Raw genomic sequence first — 21,868 nt, forward strand, 5'->3', positions numbered from 1 at the left:
CATCGATTGATACTATATTCGGCCGTGGTAAAAATTACTTTTGGAAAAAACCTTTGATATCTTCTTCTTTTACTACTTCACCTTTTTCTGCAAAAGTCTTGAGAAAGTCATTTAATTTCGATTTCAGTGCCTGAAAGGCCAATATACCATTCACTGCATTTTCCTGCTCAACATTTCTGTGTAATGCTTGCGTCGCCAGGTCAAAAATGGAAAGTTCGTCATCGTCTTCATTGGGCTCATGTATTGGTTCACTTTCAATCAAAAAGGGCGCAATTTGATCCAAAAATGTGTATAAATGCTTATCTTTTTCTTTATCTAGAGTGCCTTTTAATTTCTTAAAATTTTTGGAATAATCATTCTGCAGGAAAATAGAGTATTCGTTTAAATTATGATCATCCTCCGGGGAAATACTTCTTTTATTATGCCTGTTTAATTCATCTTCATTCTCTTTTTCTGAACGCACTAATTTACAGGCAATAATCGAATCAGCTAACTCATGTGACTGTAACTTTCTGAAAAAGTATTCGTATTTGGAAACACATTTCCAGCAAATAAAGGCATCGAAACTCTCTAATTTTGGAAATCCGCCTAAAACAGCTTCTCCTGCACCTGTGTTTTCATCTTTTGTTCTCTTTAGTTCTTTGGACTCTGATTCAGTTTTGCCTAGTATGCAATAATCATGATACCAATCTTCGTCACATTCTAAACCGAGTATACACTGAAGCATAACGGCGTCAGAATCTGGATCGTACTCTTGCGCACAATTACAAAACAGGCCTTTGAAATTTTGACCGTACAGATTATCCATGGCGGAAATATCTTTTTCAATGTTCTTCCTTATCTCACACTTGATATGGTCCTTTTCTTTTACCCTACTGTCCCTTTCTGTCCCACAATCACACGTGAAATGCCTCTTGGAAAATAGTTCAACAATATCACAGGAAGTATGGCATCTTATTGAGCATGAATAGCATATTCCTATATTGTTGTGCGTCCTACAGGAATAAAGTTGCTGACGCAAAGGTCCCATCTCATATGTACATTTCTTTGGATTCCATGGCATTAATTCTCTCGCCTCCTTTTCTAAAACAGTTTGTTGACTTATGAAGTCTTCTGCACTAAGATGATCTGATGTCGTGCTCATTGTATATTGTATTCCCTAAATAAAGTCTGAGATGTTGATATATATGGTTTATTGGTATTTTCGTGTTTTTCGCCTTCAGATAAGTTATGCCGGAGAATCTTAACTTTGATATGCGAGTAGTTTGGTTTTTGAAAAAATTTAAAGAATAATGTACAAATTCAAATATATATATTCATGTGTTTAATTTAAAATTCTTATATTTAAGCTGAGCTTTCAGCGGTTGCTCCTGGCTCGGTAGCTTCACTAGGTGAGGCTGTTACTTCTTTTCCTTGTTTTTCGCTCTTTTGAACCTTGGAATTATCTTTTGCGGTAGTTTCGATACCGAACACTCTATACAACAATTCATGTGAGTCTTCCTTGGCGACCATTAAGTTGATACACTTAGAACCCTTCCATACAGGTAAGAATAGACTTTCCTTTGTTTCACCTCTAGAGACAAGCATGAAAGCGCAACCAGAGCTTAATTTCTTCATTTCCTGTACAAAAGTGTTATCAACTTGTTTAGCCTCAATGCTCTCAAAGTTTGGGAATGACTCAAGTAACAGTAGCTTCAACATTTCTGCGTTAGCCTCCACAACTCTTCTAGAGTTCATGTGATGCTTTAAAATTGGCAAAGATTCACTTTGAATTCTCCAAGAACATTCTATGTCACTTCTTTGAGAGACAAAAAATTTGACACCTGAATAAATGATTTTTAATCTGTCATCGTTGGCCTGAATGATGTCCTTAAGGGATGGTGAAACAGTATAGACAACTCTTGTTGGTTCACCAGTAGCATTACGGACCAAACAACAATTTCTGTCAAACTTATTATCAATACCATAGAAATCCCAACATGGTTTTATGGCCTCATGGTTTGGATCCACGAAGACAAATGGTTCTTCGTTAGCGTCACGAGGTAGTTTTTCCTTTTTCTGAGGTTGAACTGGTACACTAGCTTCTTCGGTCTTGAGTTTCTTAGCAGCAGAAGTTGATTCAACTTCAGGTGTCGATGCAACTCTCTTATTTTGTTCAGAATCTTCTTGAACCTTTTCAATAACGGTAATGAAGAAACCACCTGTATTTTGTTGGTGGGGATAAACTCTGATACAATTCTCAAGATGAAAGTTTTTGGCTTCTTCTTCAGAAGGAGGAAACCAACTTTCAATAGTACCTTCATCACCTTTATTTTTTTCAGTCATATTTCTGTCAATAACGGGCCATTGACTAATTCCTTGGCTTCTAACAAGACCAGGTAATTTATCACCACAGTTAACGAGTTTAATTTTGTCACCCCAAGTTCTTAGAGCTTGTGCAACAACAGCTTCATTTTCGATAGGGTTTAAAGAACAAGTAGAATAAACTAATCTACCGCCGCTCTTTAATAAATTTAGACCTCTGTTCAAGATGTTGTATTGTACAGTATGTAATCCTAAACCACTTTGTGTGTTCCAATCCTTCCAGACATTAACATTTTTTCTCATAGTACCGTCACCAGAACATGGAACATCACATAGGATTCTATCAAATTTTAGTAAATCTTTCTTTTTATCGGAGTCATTACTTATTTTGATTCTTGGAAAAAACTGGGCATCGTGGTTGACAACCATCAAGTTAGCACTGTTCAATCTCTTTAATTGATGAACTAACATATGAGATCTTCTAGAGTCTGCATCATTGGCGACAACAAACCCAGTTGGTTCATCAGTGTCCATATGTAGCGCTTCGATTAATTGAGCGGTTTTGGAACCTGGTGCAGCACACATATCAAGAACAGTGTGTTGTGGTTCAACTTCTAGCACAATTGGTGGAATCATGGAGACAGCTTCTTGTCTGGAGATATTACCAACTGCATTTTCTACCACTAAAAATCTTTGAGTCTTGGCAAATTGTTCATTTTTTCTAATTACAGTCTTTGAGACATCTAATTGCCAAGCCAACTTATTTGGATACCATGGTAGCTCAATAGGAGCCTTTAATTTTTCGCCTTCAAATTCAACATCGGTTAAATGTGGTAAATGTTTTTCTTTGAATAAGTTTAGGACTTCCTTTGCATGATTCCTAGAACCAGTAACCCTGAATGTTAGGGGTAGTGGTTCTTGACATGTTTTCTTGAAGCTTTCCCATTCTGTACCTGGAAATAAGTTTAATATATCTTTATAATATTTTTCCCATTTTTCGTTTTCTTTAACTAATTCAGACCAGTTTTTCTGAGCTCTCGAATCATCACGAGCACCAAATGTCTTGTTCTTACCTTTACTAAACTTCTTTCTTCTAGCCATTCTTATAAATTATAATTGCTGGTAATTTTAGGCTACAAACAAAGTGCTGTAAATCATCTAAATGTACCACATACTCTTCTCTAAAATCATTTCGAATGCTCATCTCTGAAAAATTTTTGATGGAAAAAAAATACAGGTCGTTCTACACGTTGAGTCGCATTATTCAGATATCAGTAGGAGCATCTCTATAATTTATCAATTTGGAGAGCATTTCAGAAGGTCCACCACTAACGCTTCTTGAACCGTCCTCATTATCTTCATCAGAACCAGCGTCCAATTCTAGCGTGCGGATTCTGTTTTCTTTAGCTTGTTCATCATGGCCGATGTCTTCCTCTTCTTCTCCTTCTTCTTCGCTATCGTCACTGGATTCTGATGAAGAAGAGTAGGAATCGTCCTCACTATCTTCGTCTCTTCGTCTTTTTCGTATACTTGGTTTGTTACTAATCAAAAAGTCCTCCAAAAATTTCTCGACAAGTAAGCCCAATGTGATTAAACTCGTTTCATCGAATGAATTTACCAATTGAGGATATTTTAAAAGACATAGTTGACTTACAAAATAATGCAGAACTTTCAAATCAATACGCGGTATTATGTCACCTTTGAACAGACCTTCTTTCCTGTCTTGTGAAGCTGCATTATCAAGATCTTCCCTTGACTTGAATGGTATGGGTACTAAATGGTTAACTTTCTGCGAGAGTATTTCATCTGCGCTAATTTTGTGAGTTTGAAATTCCTTAATCAAATTATTGCACGCCTCATAAACGTTCCTATCCATATCTATTCACTTTTATATCTATGCTTCCTTACCATTTTACATTTACCATCCGTTCAAGACATTGATATCGCGTTATTATGTATATAATCTTATGAGAAAAAATAAGTTAGGCTTTAAAATCATGAACAAAATTGACAAAAATCTTATATTTTATAGAGGTAAAATGGATAGTATACTTACTTACATTTCAGACGTATTTAGGTTATGGTTGCTGTTCCTTGTCCTCCCTTTTCTTCAAAACTAAAGGATGTCCAGTGACTCTGAGATAAATGTCTTCGACATCATCGGTCATTGATTCAAAATGAGAAGAGGCATCATATGATCTTGAAAGAAAGATATTGTCTTTAGAACCATCTTCTTTTGGTTCAAATAGTTCTGCAATACCCATGAATTTTTCTTCGATCGGCCCAAGTAATTTAAATGCAGGCTCTAATTCAATGTGTGGCTTATCGGTCTCAACAATTGTTGAAATGATTGCTAAATAGTGGCCCTTCGAACAGACGTTATGTGCATCGGAAACAACAGCGATGTAGATATCATTCTTTCTGTCAACTTGACTTTGAGGAATAATGATTTGTAAAGAATCAGCATTGCTGGTGTTTGGAACAGGATGATTGAGAACACAAATTGCTCTAATAACTCTTTGACCAGTTGATTTACATTTCTTTGGAAAATAAGTTGGATCTGCAATGACTAATGGAGCCTTGAACGTACCTAATTTTGTTTTAACACCTTCAAATTTACCATTAGTTTCGTCGTTCTCTGAATAGAGTACTTCTTCAACTGGAGTATCTAACATGTAAGTACCACCATAAATTGCGGAAAGACGTGCAAAACCTTGTGGAAGTTCACCAAGACCATACAGAGGATACAAATATGGAGATTTGCCATAACGGGCAACACTTTGACAGTACAACAAGATTCTTTCAAAGGAGGGTCTTGCTGGCTGCTGTAAATAATCGTCATTTGTCCACAAAGCCATTGAATGCCCGATAAATTCTTTTGTGGAATTTCCAAGACCAAACTTGTAATAAACTTCATCCATTGTATTCTTATCTAGGTCTAAACCTAGATGCGTTTGTAACTCTTCTTCTTTGTATGAACTAATCCATTCTAAAAATTTCTTCATTCTACGTTTTTCAAAGATACCCATCAATGGAGATGAAATAGCTTCATATTCATTAGCCGGGACCTTATAAATTTTACCTTGTTTGAACACGTAAGAGCCAGAGACTTGTTTGAAATCAACATATCTGGTAACGTCTGTGTGAATCAAAATATTTGTTAATTCACCATTGGCCATTAGAAATTTGGGAATTAAATCAACATTCCAGTCTCTATCCTTACCAAATTTAGATTCCCTCTCGTCTTTAGATATCGGATTTTGTTTAAACTTTGAATATAATTGAGATAAAGTGATTGATGCAGATTCACCACCATAATGATCTTGCTTATCAATATGTAAAACTTTCTTACCATCAACAGATAAAAGACCAGATAGAATACATTCAGTAATACCGGTACCTAACACGATAACATCATAATCAGTGTCCATAGTTTCATCAGCCATTGTTACTTTAATTTATTTCTTGCACTAATAAGGGGAAGTACTATGGGAAAAAAAATTACGCTTACCTTAAGTTGATGATAGTTTAGAAACTTTAACCAAAAATCCGACACCAGCTGTACCTGATTATAATCTTCTAAATCTAGATTACAGTACGCTAAATTATGATAGAGATTGTCTTAATTTCTCACTATTTGGAATTGTGCAATTATTGCAAATTTTTGAGAAATTCATTATATAAATTTTCTTCTTTTTCGAACTCTTTTGAGTTCGCATTTGCTTTTTCGTTTGGCAAAAAGACCAGAGAAGAAAAAAAAACGTCGTACTCTCTTCCCGTTTATACAGAAGAATGGCTGTGTAACGGTTGCCATGAGAATAGAATCATACTTTATAAGATAATGCATATTGATTGGATTATATATATAAGTGATATTTTATATCTATTTCAGTATGGGACAGGAAGATGGTGGTGGTTAAGAAGATTGAGACTTTTTCTTGTATTTCTTTTTGGATTTTGAAGAGGATCTGTCATCTTCTTTTTCTTTCTTCCTCTTTTTAGATTTATCGCTAGATTTTGATTCTTTCCTCTTGCTACTCTTCTTCTTGTGTTTCTTTTTTGTCTCAATGTCTACGTTGACAACATCAATCGTTGTTTCTTCAGTTTCAACTTCGATAGTGATATTTTGATTTACTTTGACGGTGCTGTCAGATAATGTCGCCAGTCCTTCTTGTTCGAGTCTTCTCTTCTCCACAGCAGCAACTTCGACAAATGCTTTAGTCTCCTCGGTATTTTTCAGGTAGTGCTTCATATACCACCTTAATTGCTCTATACTCTCTAGAATATCTTTCTTTGCAGTATGTGCGGTTTCCTTTTTTGGGAAAACGCTAGCCAGATCAGGATTGTGTCTCCTCGAAACTTCCATTATAGTACTGACGTCAATTAATCGGTAGAATAAATGATCGATCACAGTTGGAAATTCTTTCAACATAAACAATCTATCCATATGAATAGAATTACCCGCTAAGATACCCGTATTTTTCTCAGGAATATATTTTTTAACGTAATCTAACAACTCAGTTTCAACTTGCTCCTTGGTCTTATCACTGGCGAGTACTTTAGCAGTCAAACCACTGTTCCCATGATGTTCAATACACCATTCATTCATGTTATCTAAGACTGACTTATCACAGTGGACAACACTCTCATAACCAGTCTCATCTATTATATTTAAGTTCCCATCCGTTATAATACAGCATATCTCGATAATACGATCGTTAACATGGTCTAAACCTGTCATTTCACAATCGACCCAAACTATGGGTTTGAAAATCTTATTTCTCTCTTCAAAAGGAGACAAACTATTTTGCTGGCTCATCTTCCATAAACTCAAAGAAGGACGTCTGTAGTATTGACTTACAAAAGGAAGCAGTCTGCGCGCTGATGGAAGTCGTAAAGCTTTAGTTTTTACAACACTCTTTAAGAACATCGATGAAGTTTTTTGTTAGTTTTTTCACTGGTAAAATCTTGCGCGGTTTGTTTATGAACTGTTAATGAAGGAAGGTGTGGTGGTGGTTATGACGATTGAGCGAGGTAATGGAGATTATTCCAAGTTTACTGTTCATGATAGCCAAAGAAATCCCGAATAATAATACACTATTGTATTAGAGTAAGAGCAAAAAAAATTGATTTCGCCCAGGATCGAACTGGGGACGTTCTGCGTGTTAAGCAGATGCCATAACCAACTAGACCACGAAACCGTGTTTTCTTATTTTTTTCTTGTGTTTTCTTTCCCTATAACAAGATCATTTATCCTCAAATGGGATACATCAAAACTGAAAAATTGATAGAAAGTCCCTTTACCAGTTGTTTCAAAGTCATTCCACTTCATTTTTTTGAGATATACATTGGATAAAAAGTTATGTACTTTAACTATACCATATTACGAAATTTTTACTTCTTGGTAGAAGTTAAAGATTAATTATAGATTATATATATCTTTTGTTCTATCCATCATCAAATAATGGGATGCGTTCTGTTTTGATTGAAGTAAATGTAAATATTTTTTTGATCTAGAAGAACATATCCTTTATTATTTTACTGTTTAGCCATTTATGGGAAATATTCCAGATGCCGGAAAAATGTCAATTACTATGTGTAAGATAACTTTATTAAATAATTAGTTAATCCAGTCAAATATTTCAACAAGTCCTTTAAATTAACTGTAGAATCCTCGTATAAGAGATAACAGCACCTCATGTTAGTGAACTGAATAGAGTGCCTTCTGAATTTGCCAAAAAAGACCACAACGACAGACTGTCATCCTGTGACCTTGATGCAAGTGAAAAAAATAAATCTCTCTAATTGCACTGTGATGTTCAAGATGAGAAATTTGTATGACAAAAATAAATGATTCAATAATTTAACATCGAGCATACGCCTTTACATGACCCCTAGCCGTAAGTAACTTGCAGCACAACGACCTCTACAAAGTGGGGTGCGTGAGAAACTATATGTAACACTTTTATATTCTGAAGACTCGCCATGTATTATGTTCTCTGCTCTTATTATGACCTTCCTTTTAGATAGATATGCCAATGAAGTGCTGCTAAAATATATATATTCCTGCTAATCGGAGCTTTTTCGTGCGATTATCAGATAAGAATAAATTCATTTTAATTCTCAGTCCTCCCTCGTTAGATCACCCAAAACATCAGGATTTTCATTTTCTACGATATTAATCTCTCCCAACCACTTTGATAACTCTTGCTCTAAGATTTCATCCTCATTTTCCTTGTTGGCATCACCCTCATGGCCCTGCAACCCTAACTTTTTCAGACTTGAAATCAATGATTTTATATCTTCATTAGTAGCTCTTTCTCTTAGCAGCTCTTCAAAAAGGGTGACTGTATTTTCTTCACCTTGTTTAGGGATCGTATCAACAATAAGATGTATACCTACTCTAGTGAACAGAGCTTCATCAGACAATTGTAACTGATAAAATTGAGAACATCTGAAATGGAACTTATTACAATACATTGAAAGATAAGCATAAGGATTATTTTCCAGAAGAAAGTTCTCAATTTTGGCATTATTAGTCTTAATTCTACTTCTTTCGGGTGATTTTGTGCACAGTGGATACCCACATCTGTTGTTTATATTTCTCTCTTCGACTAAGTCAGAATATGTCTCAGGAGTTAAGAATCTAGCGATATACTTCAAAGATAGCTCATCTTCCAAGGCAGTGTCACATAACAGCTCCAGCAGCTCTAATATCAAGAGTTCGGATTCCCTTATAGACAGCTGTCTATGCTTCTGGAAAGGCTTTAAAACTTTTTCATGGATTGTTTGCACAGAAACGCTACTCATTTCTTGAAGTGAATGATCTATTTTTTGACAGCCAATACGCCTAATTGGATGAGGGTCGTCTACCTGTATATATGTCTACTAGTTTCTTTCTTTCTTTCTTTCTTCGGCTTTTTCATTGAATTATACGCAAAAAAAATACACATCGATTTTGAAGATTTATTTCCAACTGGTAATGGCAGCATAAAAGGCATTGAGAGACCACTTTGACCTGCTGTTCACCACAGGTTAGGACAATAGAAGAAGATATAATCATCAATTATCATTTTCATGACTGGCTCTGTAATTAGGAGCAGACATGGGGTAAATGGACCTGCTAGAAATATTAAGAAAAAAATACAAGGAGGAAGATATACCTATTTGAAAGAGTCTCGAAACTATATCTTCAGTTATTAGATGATGATTCATATCAATCAGAAGTAGCTGATGGTCAATATATTGACACGTATAATCATGAACTGGAACAGTTGTTAAATATGGTAAAAATACCATTGCACGTAGAAAAATTCATGCTATACACACTATTAGCATCATTTGATTCATTTCTCTACTATTTCACAGTGTTACCCATGAAAATAGTGGTAGATTTTTGCAGAAAGCCCAATCTTTCAAGCTGGATTAGAAAGACATATAAGGAAAGACTGACATTGTTTATGATCCTTGTATCTTCATTTGTTTTGAGCAGACTAGACACGTCAAAAGTATATCATAAAGTAAAGAGACAAAGTGTTATGAAACTATACATGCTTTTTAGTATATTAGAAATCGCTGACAAGATGCTTTCTACCATGGGACAAAGTTTGGTTTCAGTCTTACTGTCAAAAAGAAATCATGACGTCCATTATAGATACAAGCAGATTTTATTAGTCCCAATATGTTCACTATATCTAATCTGTCATGGGTTTCTATTGATATACCAATCTATTGCATTAAATGTGGCAGTAAATTCATATTCTAACTCATTATTAACATTATTATTATCGATACAATTTGCAGAGATAAAGGCTTCAGTCTTCAAAAAATTTGATACAGAAGGTTTATTTCAAATCACCATTTCTGATACCGTAGAAAGATTCAAATTAGTCATTTTATTATTGATAATAATTATCAGAAATTTTAGTGCCATGCCACTAAGTCTCAACATGTTCAAGTCCTTCGGAATTAAGAATGAATTTTCAATTTTCAACCTAGTACCAAGATTGTGGATTCCCATGATCACTTTTGTAGGAAGTGAAATACTGATCGATTGGATTAAACATGCATACATAATCAAATTCAATAGGATAAGACCCATAATGTACGATAAATTTTATTACATCATGTATAAAGATCATTCAACAAGTTTTCGTAAATATCAAGATAGATTGGGCCTACCACTCCCCGCATACGTTATAATTTCGATTGTTATGATCCGTCCAACTATCCATCAGATGTTACACACATCTCACTCATCTTTTTTAACTTCAATTCTGGTTAGCTCCTTCATTATCATGATAATTTTTATTGCGCTAAGTTTCCTCAAATTTTCCATTCATACCATTTTAGTGAAGTGGGAGAAAAGAATAGAGCTCGACTGGACAAAAAAGCAAAACAACACTGTCGTATCAGCTAATGATTTTGTCCCTGGCCTTGTCAGTGATGGTAGAGGACAGATGGATCATCAAGCGAGAGAGATTATATTTTCTGACATGTCGGAGAAGACTGTAGAGACCAAGGCCCCTTCTTCTGCTAATGTTGGACAACTGCAAAACGGAGGTACTTGTAAGGGGGCAGGTTCGTTGGAAAGTGTATCAAGATATAAAATGGTCTCCAAAAGAATATGGTAAAAACCCACTTTGACGCAATCAATCGACGCCTTGCATACACAAAAGATTATATTCACGACACATGTAAATCAAAAGTTTTAGTCTACTACATATCCCATTATATACACATATGTTGCACATCCTATGTATAGGAAATCTAGCATTTGCCATTTATACTCACGATAAATCCATGTATCGCCTGCACATTAATTTTATCAGGCCATTTGTCAACGCGTAATAAATCTCAACGCGAGTACTAGATTTTAATTAATCAAAGTCAAGCAAAAATAAAAACCTCGACTAACACAACTCTATTTTGCTTAGTAGGATTCATCTCAATCACTGCGATCGCGATGTTCAGGAATCTTTTGCTCGATAACTCTGGGATACTGAATGTTTCTAGGCGAATGCTCCTTCAGAGAGGTTTGCAAAGAAATATTTCGCACCGAACATTCCCTAATTTATCAAAATTACCAGTAACGTTCTCAAAGGAACCATTGAAGGCTAATAAGTTGTTAAAGTGCCAGTTTCAACTTTCGAAACAAGTGGGTTACAATTTTCGTTCTTTTTCTACTTCTGTTCCAAGAGACAATGCCGTGGTACCATCCCCTGCCGAAACTACTCGGACCTCCAATACTGTTGCCTATTGGTTAATCGGTACTTCAGGATTGGTCTTTGGCATCGTTGTCCTCGGTGGCTTGACAAGATTAACTGAATCAGGGTTGAGTATCACAGAGTGGAAACCGGTGACTGGTACATTACCTCCAATGAACCAAAAGGAATGGGAAGAAGAATTTTCAAAATATAAGGAATCACCCGAATTCAAGCAATTAAATTCACATATCAATCTTGATGAATTCAAATTCATTTTTTTTATGGAATGGGTCCATAGGTTATGGGGTCGTGCCATAGGCGTAGTCTTTATTGCGCCTGCTATTTATTTTGCTGTTCGTAAGAGAACTTCCTCCCATGTCAATAAAAGACTATTGTATTTAACTTCGATCTTAGGTTTACAAGGTTTCATTGGTTGGTGGATGGTCAAGTCGGGTTTAGATCAAGAACAACTAGATGAAAGAAGATCGAAACCAACTGTCTCTCAATACAGATTAACCACTCATTTAGGTGCGGCTTTTTTCTTATACATGGGTATGTTATATACCGGTCTCGACATTTTAAAGGAGAATAAGTGGGTAAAGAATCCTGATAGTGCCTTGAAACTTTTCAAAAGGCTTAATAGTTCTTCTTTAAACTCAATGAGGAAATTTTCAATCATAATGTTAGCTGCAAGTTTTATCACTGCCATGAGTGGTGGTATGGTAGCAGGCCTAGATGCTGGGTGGATTTATAATACATTCCCGAAGATGGGTGAGACGTGGATTCCAAGTAACCGTGAACTGTTCGATGACAATTTTGCTCGTAGAGAGGATAAGAGTGATTTATGGTGGAGAAACTTATTAGAAAACCCTACAACGGTACAATTAATCCATAGAATTTTTGCTATTTCGACATTTACTGGTGTGGTAGCATTACATATGGTTGCAATCAAAAAGAAGCAAATTATGCCCAGAAATGCGCAGATGAATGTCCATACGTTGATGGGTGTAGTTACTTTGCAACTTTGTCTTGGTATTTGTACCTTATGGTATTACGTTCCAGTGCATTTGGCATCTACCCATCAAGCTGGTGCCTTGGCGTTAGTGACCAGTGCCTTGATATTAGTCAATCAATTGAGGAAACCCAGAGCTAATATTAAAAATATCATAAACAATGTTTCTATCAAGCAAGCAGGAGTTAATAATCCTTCAATCAGTAAGAAAATTTTAACTGAAACTGCAAAGCTGGCTTCGAAATAATTGGGAGAATAATTTATTATCTAATAACATTGTATATATCTAACACAATAAAAGACTCACTTGTATATACTAATTCCAAGAAAATTGAATTTTAGGAATCAGAAGTGAACTCTTTTTCAACTTTGATCATTGCATCTATATGGGCACCTGATAATCTCCATAAAATGAACATGAAAATAGTTCTATATGGTGAAAATATCTTAGCATATTCTTCCATAACGTCATCATCATAAATTTTCCAATTTGTCTTCTTATGCTTGATCTTACTCTTCTTTACACCTTTCCTGTTTAAATTGTATTTTGCCACTGATTTTGGATCTTTCATGGATATATATTTGGAAAATCCTCTTGCAACACCAACATCTTCCGGTGCAAAGACGTCAAACCTCTTTAGTCCTGTTACTAAAAACATCTTCGCAGTCCATGGGCCAATCCCCTTAATACCCCCCACTAGATCATCTACTACTTCTTGATCGTTTTCATCACCTTTATGGAATAAATCAGTTATATGTTCTTCATTTTCGGCAAAGTAAGATGCAAGTGACTCTAAATATTCCAATTTACGTGCACTTAACCCACAGGCTTTAACTTCAGCCTTCTGGGCTGGAACAGCCAACGTCTCTAATAGTCTTTTATATGAGGGAAAGATACCGCCGAAATAATCACAGAAACGTCCTCTTATGTTTTTAGCAGCTATATTACTAATCTGCTGTCCAATGATAGCCCCACCCAGTTTTACAAAATAGTCCTGCAAAGCCAAAGTGGACTTCTCACCATCCTGTGGTCTCTTGAACAGTGGGAAATCACTGTATTCGATTGTTTCAATCAATGTTGGGTCCACTTTGGTTATAAATGCACAGGCTTCACCAAACAAATCTGAATGTCTCTTCAAAAACTCTTCAGAGAGTTCGGTTCTTATGGGCTCATCTTCCACCTGTACAGGCAATTGGTTCTCACAATCTCCCTCTTCTTCCTTCACGGTGTCATCATGTGTTCTTTTCATCACCAGGCAGATTCGAACGGGGCTACATATAAACTGCTTCACCTCATATTGTATTATGTAATGTGTTAATCTTCGACACCTTTCTCGAGAAATCGATGGAAAAAGAAAGGGCGAGAGGCGGGAGGAAAACTGTTGATAATCAATCAAATTCTGAAGATATATAAAAAGGCTTATAAGGAGCTTGGAAGGTGAAAAAAGGTAGTTAGAAGTGTTCCAAAAGCGATATAGATAAATATGAATTTGACGGTTTCTAACGAAGTGACGGAACAGATTTATGGCCCTGTTGAAGTTAATGAGGACATGACTCTATCAGATTTAATCGCATTATTAGAACTCGATTGTGGATTTGATACAAACAAGTCTGATCTGTATCATAATATGGACATTCTCAATGTTAATGATGATAAGGATAAGCTTCTTAAGGATCTTCAGATAGTTGACGATGATTTATTATTGATTAGAAATAGAATTACCGTGGTAAATCCAAGTGAATTGAATGATGAAGAGTACGTTGAACAATTTAGGCGTGAGTTATTACAAAATCAATACTTGAGACAACAACTGACGGCTCAAATTCCCGGTTTGGAACAGATGTTACAGGATAGACAGTTATTTTTTGATCGTTTAAGTCCAGTTATTTTACAAAGACGGTATGCTGATACGGCACAATTACAATCAAATCCCTTTGGCATTCCTCAGGATGAATATACCAAATTGATGAATGATCCTGAAACTCCTGAAAACAAGAAAAGATTAGATGAATTAATAAATCAAAGGGCCATTGATGAACAGTTAAGAAACGCCTACGAATATACCCCTGAAGTCTTTGCCACAGTAACAATGTTATACATTAGCTTAGAGATCAATGGCCAACCTGTCAAGGCCTTTGTTGACTCGGGTGCTCAAATGACCATCATGTCAAGCAGACTAGCAGAACAAACGGGGTTGTCCAAATTGATCGATAAAAGATTTATCGGTGAAGCTCACGGTGTCGGTACAGGTAAAATATTGGGGCGAATTCACCAAGCACAAATTAGAATTGAAACTCAATATATTCCAAGTAGTTTTGTTGTGTTAGACACTCAGATTGATCTTTTAATTGGGTTGGATATGCTAAAGAGGCACCAAGCTTGTATTGATCTGGAAAAAAACGTATTGAGGATAGCGGGCGTTGAAACTAAATTTTTAGGGGAAGCTGACATTCCAAAAGATTTCGAATCTGCCACTACAAACACCCTCAAGTCAACAGAATCAGCCAGCGAAACATCCGGTACCTCCGCCACGAAGACTAGGCAAATAAACGCACCACAACCAGGGGCAGTTGCAACGCCATCAACTGTTCCTACTTCAAGTCATGCGAACACATACCCCGAAAATACCATAAAACAACTAATGGATCTAGGTTTTTCACGAAATGAGGTAATAAAGGCTTTGGATGCAACTGGTGGTAATGCAGACTTTGCTGCGTCATTTTTATTCAATTAGACCATAAACAGTATCATAAAAAATTGTTCACAGTGAATACTTTTCTCAAAGATGAAAGTGTAAAAACCTTATGGAATGATTGAAGAACTTCTTCAAAAGCGAAAAAGCATATACAATGTAATGGCAAAGTACAAATGTACTGTCTTGGAAGTTTAATTATTTGTTTAATGTAGTTCTTAATGTTAAAAATCATTTAGACATTTTATATTTAGTATGACATGAGTATAAATTATCAACTCTGGATCATTGTACCAATAGTGATAAGCCGAGAATGGTTACAACTCCCATGTAGTTCCCTCAAATTTTACATTAAAGTAAATAGACCACATGTAGACATTCACGTGCGGCGGTAGCATACGACATATAGAAGAATGGTATTTCTCGCCATATATTATGCAACTGCCTGCTTACTGTTGAAGGATTTGCCCCTCACTACTGTTACCATTTAAGCCAGCTACATCGTATTAAAGATAAAGGCAAGACTAGAGATTACAAAATCATTAACAAATTGGCTAGTACGAAATGATAAACTAAGCGGGTCTCATCTAAAAGAAAGTTAACTTCCTCAAACCTTCGTCTATTAGCATCAAAATTAGCACTCTGAACATCCGTCACTCATCGAATATGGCAAGAATCGTTTTTTTGGATCTCTTTACTCACTTTTAAGTCTTCCAATTTTCACACCAGATTTTTGGTCTTTTTTTTTCTTGGAAAGCATTAAGAAAGGAAAATGAAATAAAATCGACTTAGACAAAACACTATATAGGTGAAAACAAAAAGAACAAAAGCCAATAAAAGAGATGAGTCTACCAGATGTACTACCATTAGAAGTTATTGATAAGACAATAAATCAACCTGTATGGATAATATTGCAATCTAACAGAGAGTTTACAGGTACTTTGGTTGGTTTTGATGATTTTGTTAATGTTATAATTGATGATGCTAAAGAATATATCGTAAATGACAATGGTGAAAATGAATTGGTTATGGAACATCACGGCAGATTACTACTAAGTGGTGGTAATATTAATATGTTAGTGCCAGGTGGCAAAAAGGATATATAGATTGGTGATATATTTAATTTAATCTGATAGTAAGCTTTCTAACTTTGCCTTTGTTATGGCAACTTCTTTCGATTTCATTGCAATTGTACAGTTCATCAGATGCCATAAGCCTGTTATATAGGAAATACCTTTCATCTTCTGCAGCTTCGAGATCTTGAAACATACGTGCGAGATTTGATAAATTTGATTTAAGTCTGTTTCAATGATTCTACCTCCGAGATAATTGATCAATATTTGTAAAAGTAAACTTTTCTTCAATCTTGCTGCCTCATTTTTTATAACATTCTCAGCGGTTGTCAGTAATTTGTTATTTTCATAATAATGATTCAATTTTGTGATGTATTCACTCTTTTCCCCATCTGTACTTGGTAATGGATTCTCAGTAAATGCCTCAAAATGCGATATTATCCACAATATGGTAATTGTACAATCCCAAACATTATTATACTGTATATCTGTCAATTTCACTACTGTATTAATCTTTGCCCAGATTTCGTTACAGGTACTTATATATTCTTGAATTTCGATATTCGAGTTCGTTTTGCTTATCTTTGATATCACAACAGTGTATGAATTGAGTAAACAAATCAATTTGATCTCGTTTGGTACTGATTTCTTGTTAAACATTTTTGAATAGGCTTCAAGCACATTTCGTTGTTCACCACTATCAATTTGTGTTGATATCGCATCAAGTAAAGCAGTATATGGTGATTTTTTCATATTATTCTGAATATTAGAATTTAAGAGTAAATTTTCCCAAATTTTGTAAAATTCGCAATGCAAAAGGATATCGTTATACCAATTTACTTTAAAATCGATGAATGAAATTGATTTATCACTGCAATCAATTGCTTTAATCAACTTTGTAGTTGTGTTGAAGACTTTTGGTAAAAATTTAGTCGAGAAGTTGGAATTTGGATCGTAGCAATTTGTTAGATAACTTATACTTTGTAAGAATAAGAGTACATTTTTCAAATCTTTATAATTGAAAATACCTGGATGCGTTATTTGGAAGGACAGGTTATTCTCCATGGTGATAGTCACAGATGGATCATGAATAGTTAACTTGTCTTTATTTGAAGCGAAAAATTCCTTAAAAGCATTCAAATTATTAGTGATGTTTTCGTCGTTATAAATTTTAATAATCATTTGTAATATTAACTTCCATACGAACAACCTTTCACCAACAAGTTCACTGTTTATTTTATTGTTCAATTTATCTAGAAGTTCATCGGAAATGGGTAATCTTTGTTCTAGATGGAAATTAATAAACGAAAGTAAGATGAATGTATTAAACTGTGAAATATTTTCAATATTATCCAGCGCCAACAATTCGTTAAAATTCTTGATGACCCTCTTTGTCTTCCCTAGTTTCATACAAAGACAGCAATCAACGTATTTAAATATTTTAAACCAACTTGTACTGGGATCTAGCTCATTCAATAACTGGTCACAGTTCCTCAATGCAATATTGTATTGAAATTTCGTTTCCTTTTTCAATGGTATAGTATATAACGTAACGAAATCCAACATCAGGATGTAGTCTGTAACGTTTGAATAACTACGTAGTTTCTCTCTCATTTCCACGATGTGGTCCTCCACCAAATCAAAATTGAAAGTTTCATTGAGTAAAATATCAATTATTTCCATCGTGATCTGGAATTCCTGTTGAAAACTAATAGTACATTTCGCTTTGATATATGTTAACGTAGCAACGGACATTTTAATCAGCGTAAAGTATTCTGTGAGTTCAGATTCACATTCTATAGTAGTAGAATGAGCATATGCGGTGGATTTATATTCCATAGCCAATGCATGCAACTGATTAACATTCATTATAATACTGGTAGCAGCCTCAATTCACAATATGCTAGCTTTATTTCAGCTTCAAGCGACATGCATAATATCTCAGCAGTGCTTATGCCTATCTATATATCAATATATAATTGATTCATGAGTGTGATGTTCCCAGCATTACCCGGCACGAACAATTTTCAGTAACGAAAAAATATCAATTTAAAAGCAAGATTTTGATATTTTGAAGATATAAATATTGAATGAATACATACATTTGGAGCACTCAGTGGACATAGAAAGGAGGATATCTCGATCTTTGACACGTTGTAAACATAGTAACTAATAGGCCAGGTCTCAGAACGGGAAAGGAGCAGATTTTAGAAAGTAGAACACTTCGAGAGCGATAGCACGACAAGCAAAATAACTATTAATAAGGCTCAATAATGTCCGAACAAGAAAGGTTAGAAGAATTTAAGAAGGCAAATAAGTTGGTGTTTGATCCAAATACCAGACAAGTGTGGGAGAGCCAAGAAAAACAAGAAGAGGATATGAAAATGAAGGAAGAACCAATTGAGGAGGAAGGTTCATCAACATCTGGTATAGTACCTACCTTACAAAATATTGTTGCTACTGTAAATTTGGGATGTCGATTAGATTTGAAGACAGTGGCGTTACATGCACGTAATGCAGAATATAACCCAAAACGTTTTGCTGCCGTGATTATGCGTATTAGAGAACCAAAGACTACGGCGTTAATTTTTGCATCAGGTAAGATGGTCGTTACTGGTGCTAAGAGTGAAGACGATTCCAAATTAGCAAGTAGAAAATATGCGAGAATTATACAGAAAATTGGGTTTGCTGCCAAATTTACAGATTTCAAGATACAAAATATTGTTGGATCATGTGACGTTAAATTTCCAATAAGATTAGAAGGTTTAGCTTTCAGTCACGGTACTTTCTCATCGTATGAACCTGAATTATTTCCCGGTTTAATTTATAGAATGGTTAAGCCTAAGATTGTTCTTTTAATTTTCGTTTCAGGCAAGATCGTCTTAACTGGTGCAAAGCAAAGAGAAGAAATCTATCAAGCTTTTGAAGCCATATATCCTGTGCTGAGTGAATTTAGAAAAATGTAAGTTTAGTCACATAAATATATATATATATACAACGTTCTATTAAATTTCCAAAGAGTCCAATTTTTTTTCCAATTCAATCCTGAACTTACGCTCATTTTCAAGTTCAGTTTCATATTTTCTTTGTGTGTCCATAAGAAGTCTTTTAAATTCATTTCTCATTATTGAAAGAGAATATGAGCCGTTAGGACTTGTATGGTTACTGCTATTCAGATCTGGTGAATTAAGTATATTTTGGTTCCATAAATCTGAGTTTGACGTACTTCGAGTGTTATCAGTATTATTTTCATTTTTAGTCAATAACGAATGATATTGTAATAGTTTTTCTTGTAATTCCTTATTTGTTCTGTTTAGCTTTTCGACATCCTTTGAATGTTCTGATCTGTCATGTTCGTACTGTTTAGTTAGGAAATTATGAGCCAATTTCAAATCTTCAAAAGCTGTATTAATTTCATCAACTTTATTATTTGTATCAGCATGATTTTTGACAATTGTGTTTGATTTACTTACCTCCAATAATGAATCGATATTACTTTTCAAAAATTTTAACGGATCATCAACGTCAGTAATATTTGGCTTCAATTCTATACCATTTTTAATCGAATTTGATAGAAGGTATGACGTTATTTCTTGTATTATTTCCATCTGATCATTCTTAAATGATGTAGAATCATCTTTTTCATTACTATTATTTTCCATATCATCATTATGGTTTTTCGTGAAATGTTTTAGACGTGACACGCTTAAATTTGTCCCATTGATTGAGTTTAAAAGAGCAATCATTTGCTTACACCATTCATCTGAACCTATTTCTAAATTCAACAATTTATCCATTGTCACAGTGGTATCCTTTGAATTTTGCTTACTGTAAAGAGAGGTTTGAAAGATTGCGAATTCGCAAGCGAGTTTCTTCTCGAGATCGATTTCTTCTATTGTATCATCCATGTAGAACAAGTAGTCGAGCGTATCTACATCTGTGTATGGTCTGTTTCTGTTGACTAAATCCGTCGAGGAAGTTTGGTTCTTGTTTGTACTTAGATGTTGGGCCAATTCTATTGGATTTAATGGGTATTCATCGTACCTTTCCTGAGTGAAAAGCAACGGATTGGCTTTTTTCAGCAAATCGTAGTCTATAACAGTATTCTCATCCATATTGGCGGTTCCTGGTTGGCGATAAGTTGAATCTGAGCTTGATATAACCTTGTACATATCTTCTATGTAATTTTTGGCAATTCTTAGAGAATTAATTTACGCGTCTACAAGACAAAGAAAAAAAATGGTAAAAAATTTCGAGATGATGAATGTGATAGTGAGAAAGGAATAGGTCAAAGTCACGAATAATGGAGTTAGAGAAGACCATAAGACTACTAAAGGAGGGGAAGCACTTATCTGAGGAGAGGGTATACGACATATGCCTGAAGTCCCAGGAGTTGCTGATTACCGAAGGGAATGTTACGCATGTGGACACACCCGTGACGATATGTGGAGATATTCATGGACAATTACACGATCTATTGACGTTATTTGAGAAGAGTGGAGGTGTGGAGAAGACGCGGTACGTATTTCTTGGGGATTTCGTCGACCGTGGATTCTATTCATTGGAGTCATTTCTCCTGTTACTTTGTTACAAGATTCGATACCCAGATAGAATAACTTTAATTCGAGGGAACCATGAGACTAGGCAGATCACGAAAGTGTATGGTTTTTACGATGAAGTGATGAGAAAGTACGGAAACAGTAACGTTTGGAGATACTGTTGCGAAGTCTTTGATTATCTTTCATTGGGTGCGATAATAAACAACCGAATATTTTGCGTTCATGGTGGGCTTTCACCTGATGTGAGTACTATAAACGAAATTAAGGCCATTGATAGAAAACAGGAGGTACCACATGAAGGTGCAATGTGTGATTTGCTGTGGAGTGACCCGGACGATGTAGATAAATGGTCATTATCACCAAGAGGAGCAGGATTTTTATTTGGTAGTAACGAAGTGGAGGAATTTTTACATACGAATGGATTTGAATTGATTGCTAGAGCGCACCAGTTGGTTATGGAGGGTTATAAGGAGATGTTTGATGGTGGGCTAGTCACAGTTTGGTCTGCGCCGAACTATTGTTACAGATGTGGGAACGTTGCAGCTGTGCTGAAGATAGACGATCAATTAGAAAGGAATTACACCATATTCGACGCAGTACAACCACAGGATGGTGTTGGAAATGCGATAATCCCAACGAAACAACCACAAATGGACTACTTCTTGTGAAAACTTTTAAAATTACATTGACGAATACTCAATTTCTTTGTCCCCCCAAGTCTAGGTGATTCATTTACGAAAATAGAATTATACTCTTCCGTTCTGAGAGTGACTCTATACCCTTTTTGGTGAATAGAGTTTTGCATTTACATTGTTTTTGGGGAATAAGAGCTGCGGAGAAAGGAAACCGCAGTGAATCCTTTTCCTGTTTATTATTCATTTGTTTCCGAAATCGGAAACGCAAGTGGGGGATGCGCGACACATACCGGAAAGGGTAGTGTCAAATACGTAGTAGGTGCCTGTTTTCCCTTCATTTAGCAAAGATACACGTTTTTATTCCACCCCACCAGCATGATGTAACC

The 21,868-nt window shown here is 35.3% G+C and overlaps 15 protein-coding genes and 1 non-coding gene across 16 annotated transcripts; 6 read left to right on the forward strand and 10 right to left on the reverse strand.

The window, feature by feature from the left end:
• Window positions 1–34: 34 nt before the first annotated feature.
• KAFR0B02210 (uncharacterized protein) lies at window positions 35–1,144 on the reverse strand (the record flags this gene model as incomplete). The annotated part of the gene is made up of 1 exon (XM_003955605.1): window positions 35–1,144. One exon carries the CDS (start codon window positions 1,142–1,144, stop codon window positions 35–37), a length of 1,110 nt encoding a protein of 369 aa, XP_003955654.1.
• A 200-nt stretch (window positions 1,145–1,344) lies between these two features.
• NCL1 (tRNA (cytosine-C5-)-methyltransferase) lies at window positions 1,345–3,405 on the reverse strand (the record flags this gene model as incomplete). The annotated part of the gene is made up of 1 exon (XM_003955606.1): window positions 1,345–3,405. One exon carries the CDS (start codon window positions 3,403–3,405, stop codon window positions 1,345–1,347), a length of 2,061 nt encoding a protein of 686 aa, XP_003955655.1.
• Window positions 3,406–3,568: 163 nt separating this feature from the next.
• On the reverse strand, window positions 3,569–4,180 carry RRN10 (Rrn10p; the record flags this gene model as incomplete). Its single annotated transcript, XM_003955607.1, has 1 exon — window positions 3,569–4,180. The coding sequence occupies one exon, from the start codon at window positions 4,178–4,180 to the stop codon at window positions 3,569–3,571; it is 612 nt and encodes a 203-aa protein (XP_003955656.1).
• A 202-nt stretch (window positions 4,181–4,382) lies between these two features.
• On the reverse strand, window positions 4,383–5,750 carry GDI1 (Gdi1p; the record flags this gene model as incomplete). The annotated part of the gene is made up of 1 exon (XM_003955608.1): window positions 4,383–5,750. One exon carries the CDS (start codon window positions 5,748–5,750, stop codon window positions 4,383–4,385), a length of 1,368 nt encoding a protein of 455 aa, XP_003955657.1.
• Window positions 5,751–6,220: 470 nt separating this feature from the next.
• REX2 (Rex2p) lies at window positions 6,221–7,234 on the reverse strand (the record flags this gene model as incomplete). Its single annotated transcript, XM_003955609.1, has 1 exon — window positions 6,221–7,234. The coding sequence occupies one exon, from the start codon at window positions 7,232–7,234 to the stop codon at window positions 6,221–6,223; it is 1,014 nt and encodes a 337-aa protein (XP_003955658.1).
• Window positions 7,235–7,431: 197 nt separating this feature from the next.
• On the reverse strand, window positions 7,432–7,505 carry KAFR0Btrna7V. Its single transcript has one exon. It is a non-coding gene; the product is annotated as a tRNA-Val (tRNA).
• A 922-nt stretch (window positions 7,506–8,427) lies between these two features.
• Window positions 8,428–9,114, reverse strand: RTR1 (RNA polymerase II subunit B1 CTD phosphatase RTR1; the record flags this gene model as incomplete). Its single annotated transcript, XM_003955610.1, has 1 exon — window positions 8,428–9,114. One exon carries the CDS (start codon window positions 9,112–9,114, stop codon window positions 8,428–8,430), a length of 687 nt encoding a protein of 228 aa, XP_003955659.1.
• A 473-nt stretch (window positions 9,115–9,587) lies between these two features.
• EMP65 (Emp65p) lies at window positions 9,588–10,937 on the forward strand (the record flags this gene model as incomplete). The annotated part of the gene is made up of 1 exon (XM_003955611.1): window positions 9,588–10,937. One exon carries the CDS (start codon window positions 9,588–9,590, stop codon window positions 10,935–10,937), a length of 1,350 nt encoding a protein of 449 aa, XP_003955660.1.
• A 386-nt stretch (window positions 10,938–11,323) lies between these two features.
• Window positions 11,324–12,769, forward strand: COX15 (Cox15p; the record flags this gene model as incomplete). Its single annotated transcript, XM_003955612.1, has 1 exon — window positions 11,324–12,769. One exon carries the CDS (start codon window positions 11,324–11,326, stop codon window positions 12,767–12,769), a length of 1,446 nt encoding a protein of 481 aa, XP_003955661.1.
• Window positions 12,770–12,860: 91 nt separating this feature from the next.
• On the reverse strand, window positions 12,861–13,772 carry MAG1 (DNA-3-methyladenine glycosylase II; the record flags this gene model as incomplete). The annotated part of the gene is made up of 1 exon (XM_003955613.1): window positions 12,861–13,772. One exon carries the CDS (start codon window positions 13,770–13,772, stop codon window positions 12,861–12,863), a length of 912 nt encoding a protein of 303 aa, XP_003955662.1.
• Window positions 13,773–14,006: 234 nt separating this feature from the next.
• DDI1 (Ddi1p) lies at window positions 14,007–15,257 on the forward strand (the record flags this gene model as incomplete). The annotated part of the gene is made up of 1 exon (XM_003955614.1): window positions 14,007–15,257. The coding sequence occupies one exon, from the start codon at window positions 14,007–14,009 to the stop codon at window positions 15,255–15,257; it is 1,251 nt and encodes a 416-aa protein (XP_003955663.1).
• An 800-nt stretch (window positions 15,258–16,057) lies between these two features.
• LSM5 (RNA-binding protein LSM5) lies at window positions 16,058–16,321 on the forward strand (the record flags this gene model as incomplete). The annotated part of the gene is made up of 1 exon (XM_003955615.1): window positions 16,058–16,321. One exon carries the CDS (start codon window positions 16,058–16,060, stop codon window positions 16,319–16,321), a length of 264 nt encoding a protein of 87 aa, XP_003955664.1.
• An 18-nt stretch (window positions 16,322–16,339) lies between these two features.
• SCC4 (cohesin-loading factor complex subunit SCC4) lies at window positions 16,340–18,157 on the reverse strand (the record flags this gene model as incomplete). Its single annotated transcript, XM_003955616.1, has 1 exon — window positions 16,340–18,157. The coding sequence occupies one exon, from the start codon at window positions 18,155–18,157 to the stop codon at window positions 16,340–16,342; it is 1,818 nt and encodes a 605-aa protein (XP_003955665.1).
• Window positions 18,158–18,561: 404 nt separating this feature from the next.
• On the forward strand, window positions 18,562–19,254 carry SPT15 (TATA-binding protein; the record flags this gene model as incomplete). Its single annotated transcript, XM_003955617.1, has 1 exon — window positions 18,562–19,254. One exon carries the CDS (start codon window positions 18,562–18,564, stop codon window positions 19,252–19,254), a length of 693 nt encoding a protein of 230 aa, XP_003955666.1.
• A 39-nt stretch (window positions 19,255–19,293) lies between these two features.
• Window positions 19,294–20,403, reverse strand: PEA2 (Pea2p; the record flags this gene model as incomplete). The annotated part of the gene is made up of 1 exon (XM_003955618.1): window positions 19,294–20,403. The coding sequence occupies one exon, from the start codon at window positions 20,401–20,403 to the stop codon at window positions 19,294–19,296; it is 1,110 nt and encodes a 369-aa protein (XP_003955667.1).
• A 188-nt stretch (window positions 20,404–20,591) lies between these two features.
• On the forward strand, window positions 20,592–21,515 carry PPH3 (phosphoprotein phosphatase PP4 catalytic subunit PPH3; the record flags this gene model as incomplete). Its single annotated transcript, XM_003955619.1, has 1 exon — window positions 20,592–21,515. The coding sequence occupies one exon, from the start codon at window positions 20,592–20,594 to the stop codon at window positions 21,513–21,515; it is 924 nt and encodes a 307-aa protein (XP_003955668.1).
• Window positions 21,516–21,868: the final 353 nt, after the last annotated feature.

This window comes from Kazachstania africana, chromosome 2 (genome assembly GCF_000304475.1).
Source record: "Kazachstania africana CBS 2517 chromosome 2, complete genome".
Lineage (NCBI taxonomy): Eukaryota > Fungi > Ascomycota > Saccharomycetes > Saccharomycetales > Saccharomycetaceae > Kazachstania > Kazachstania africana.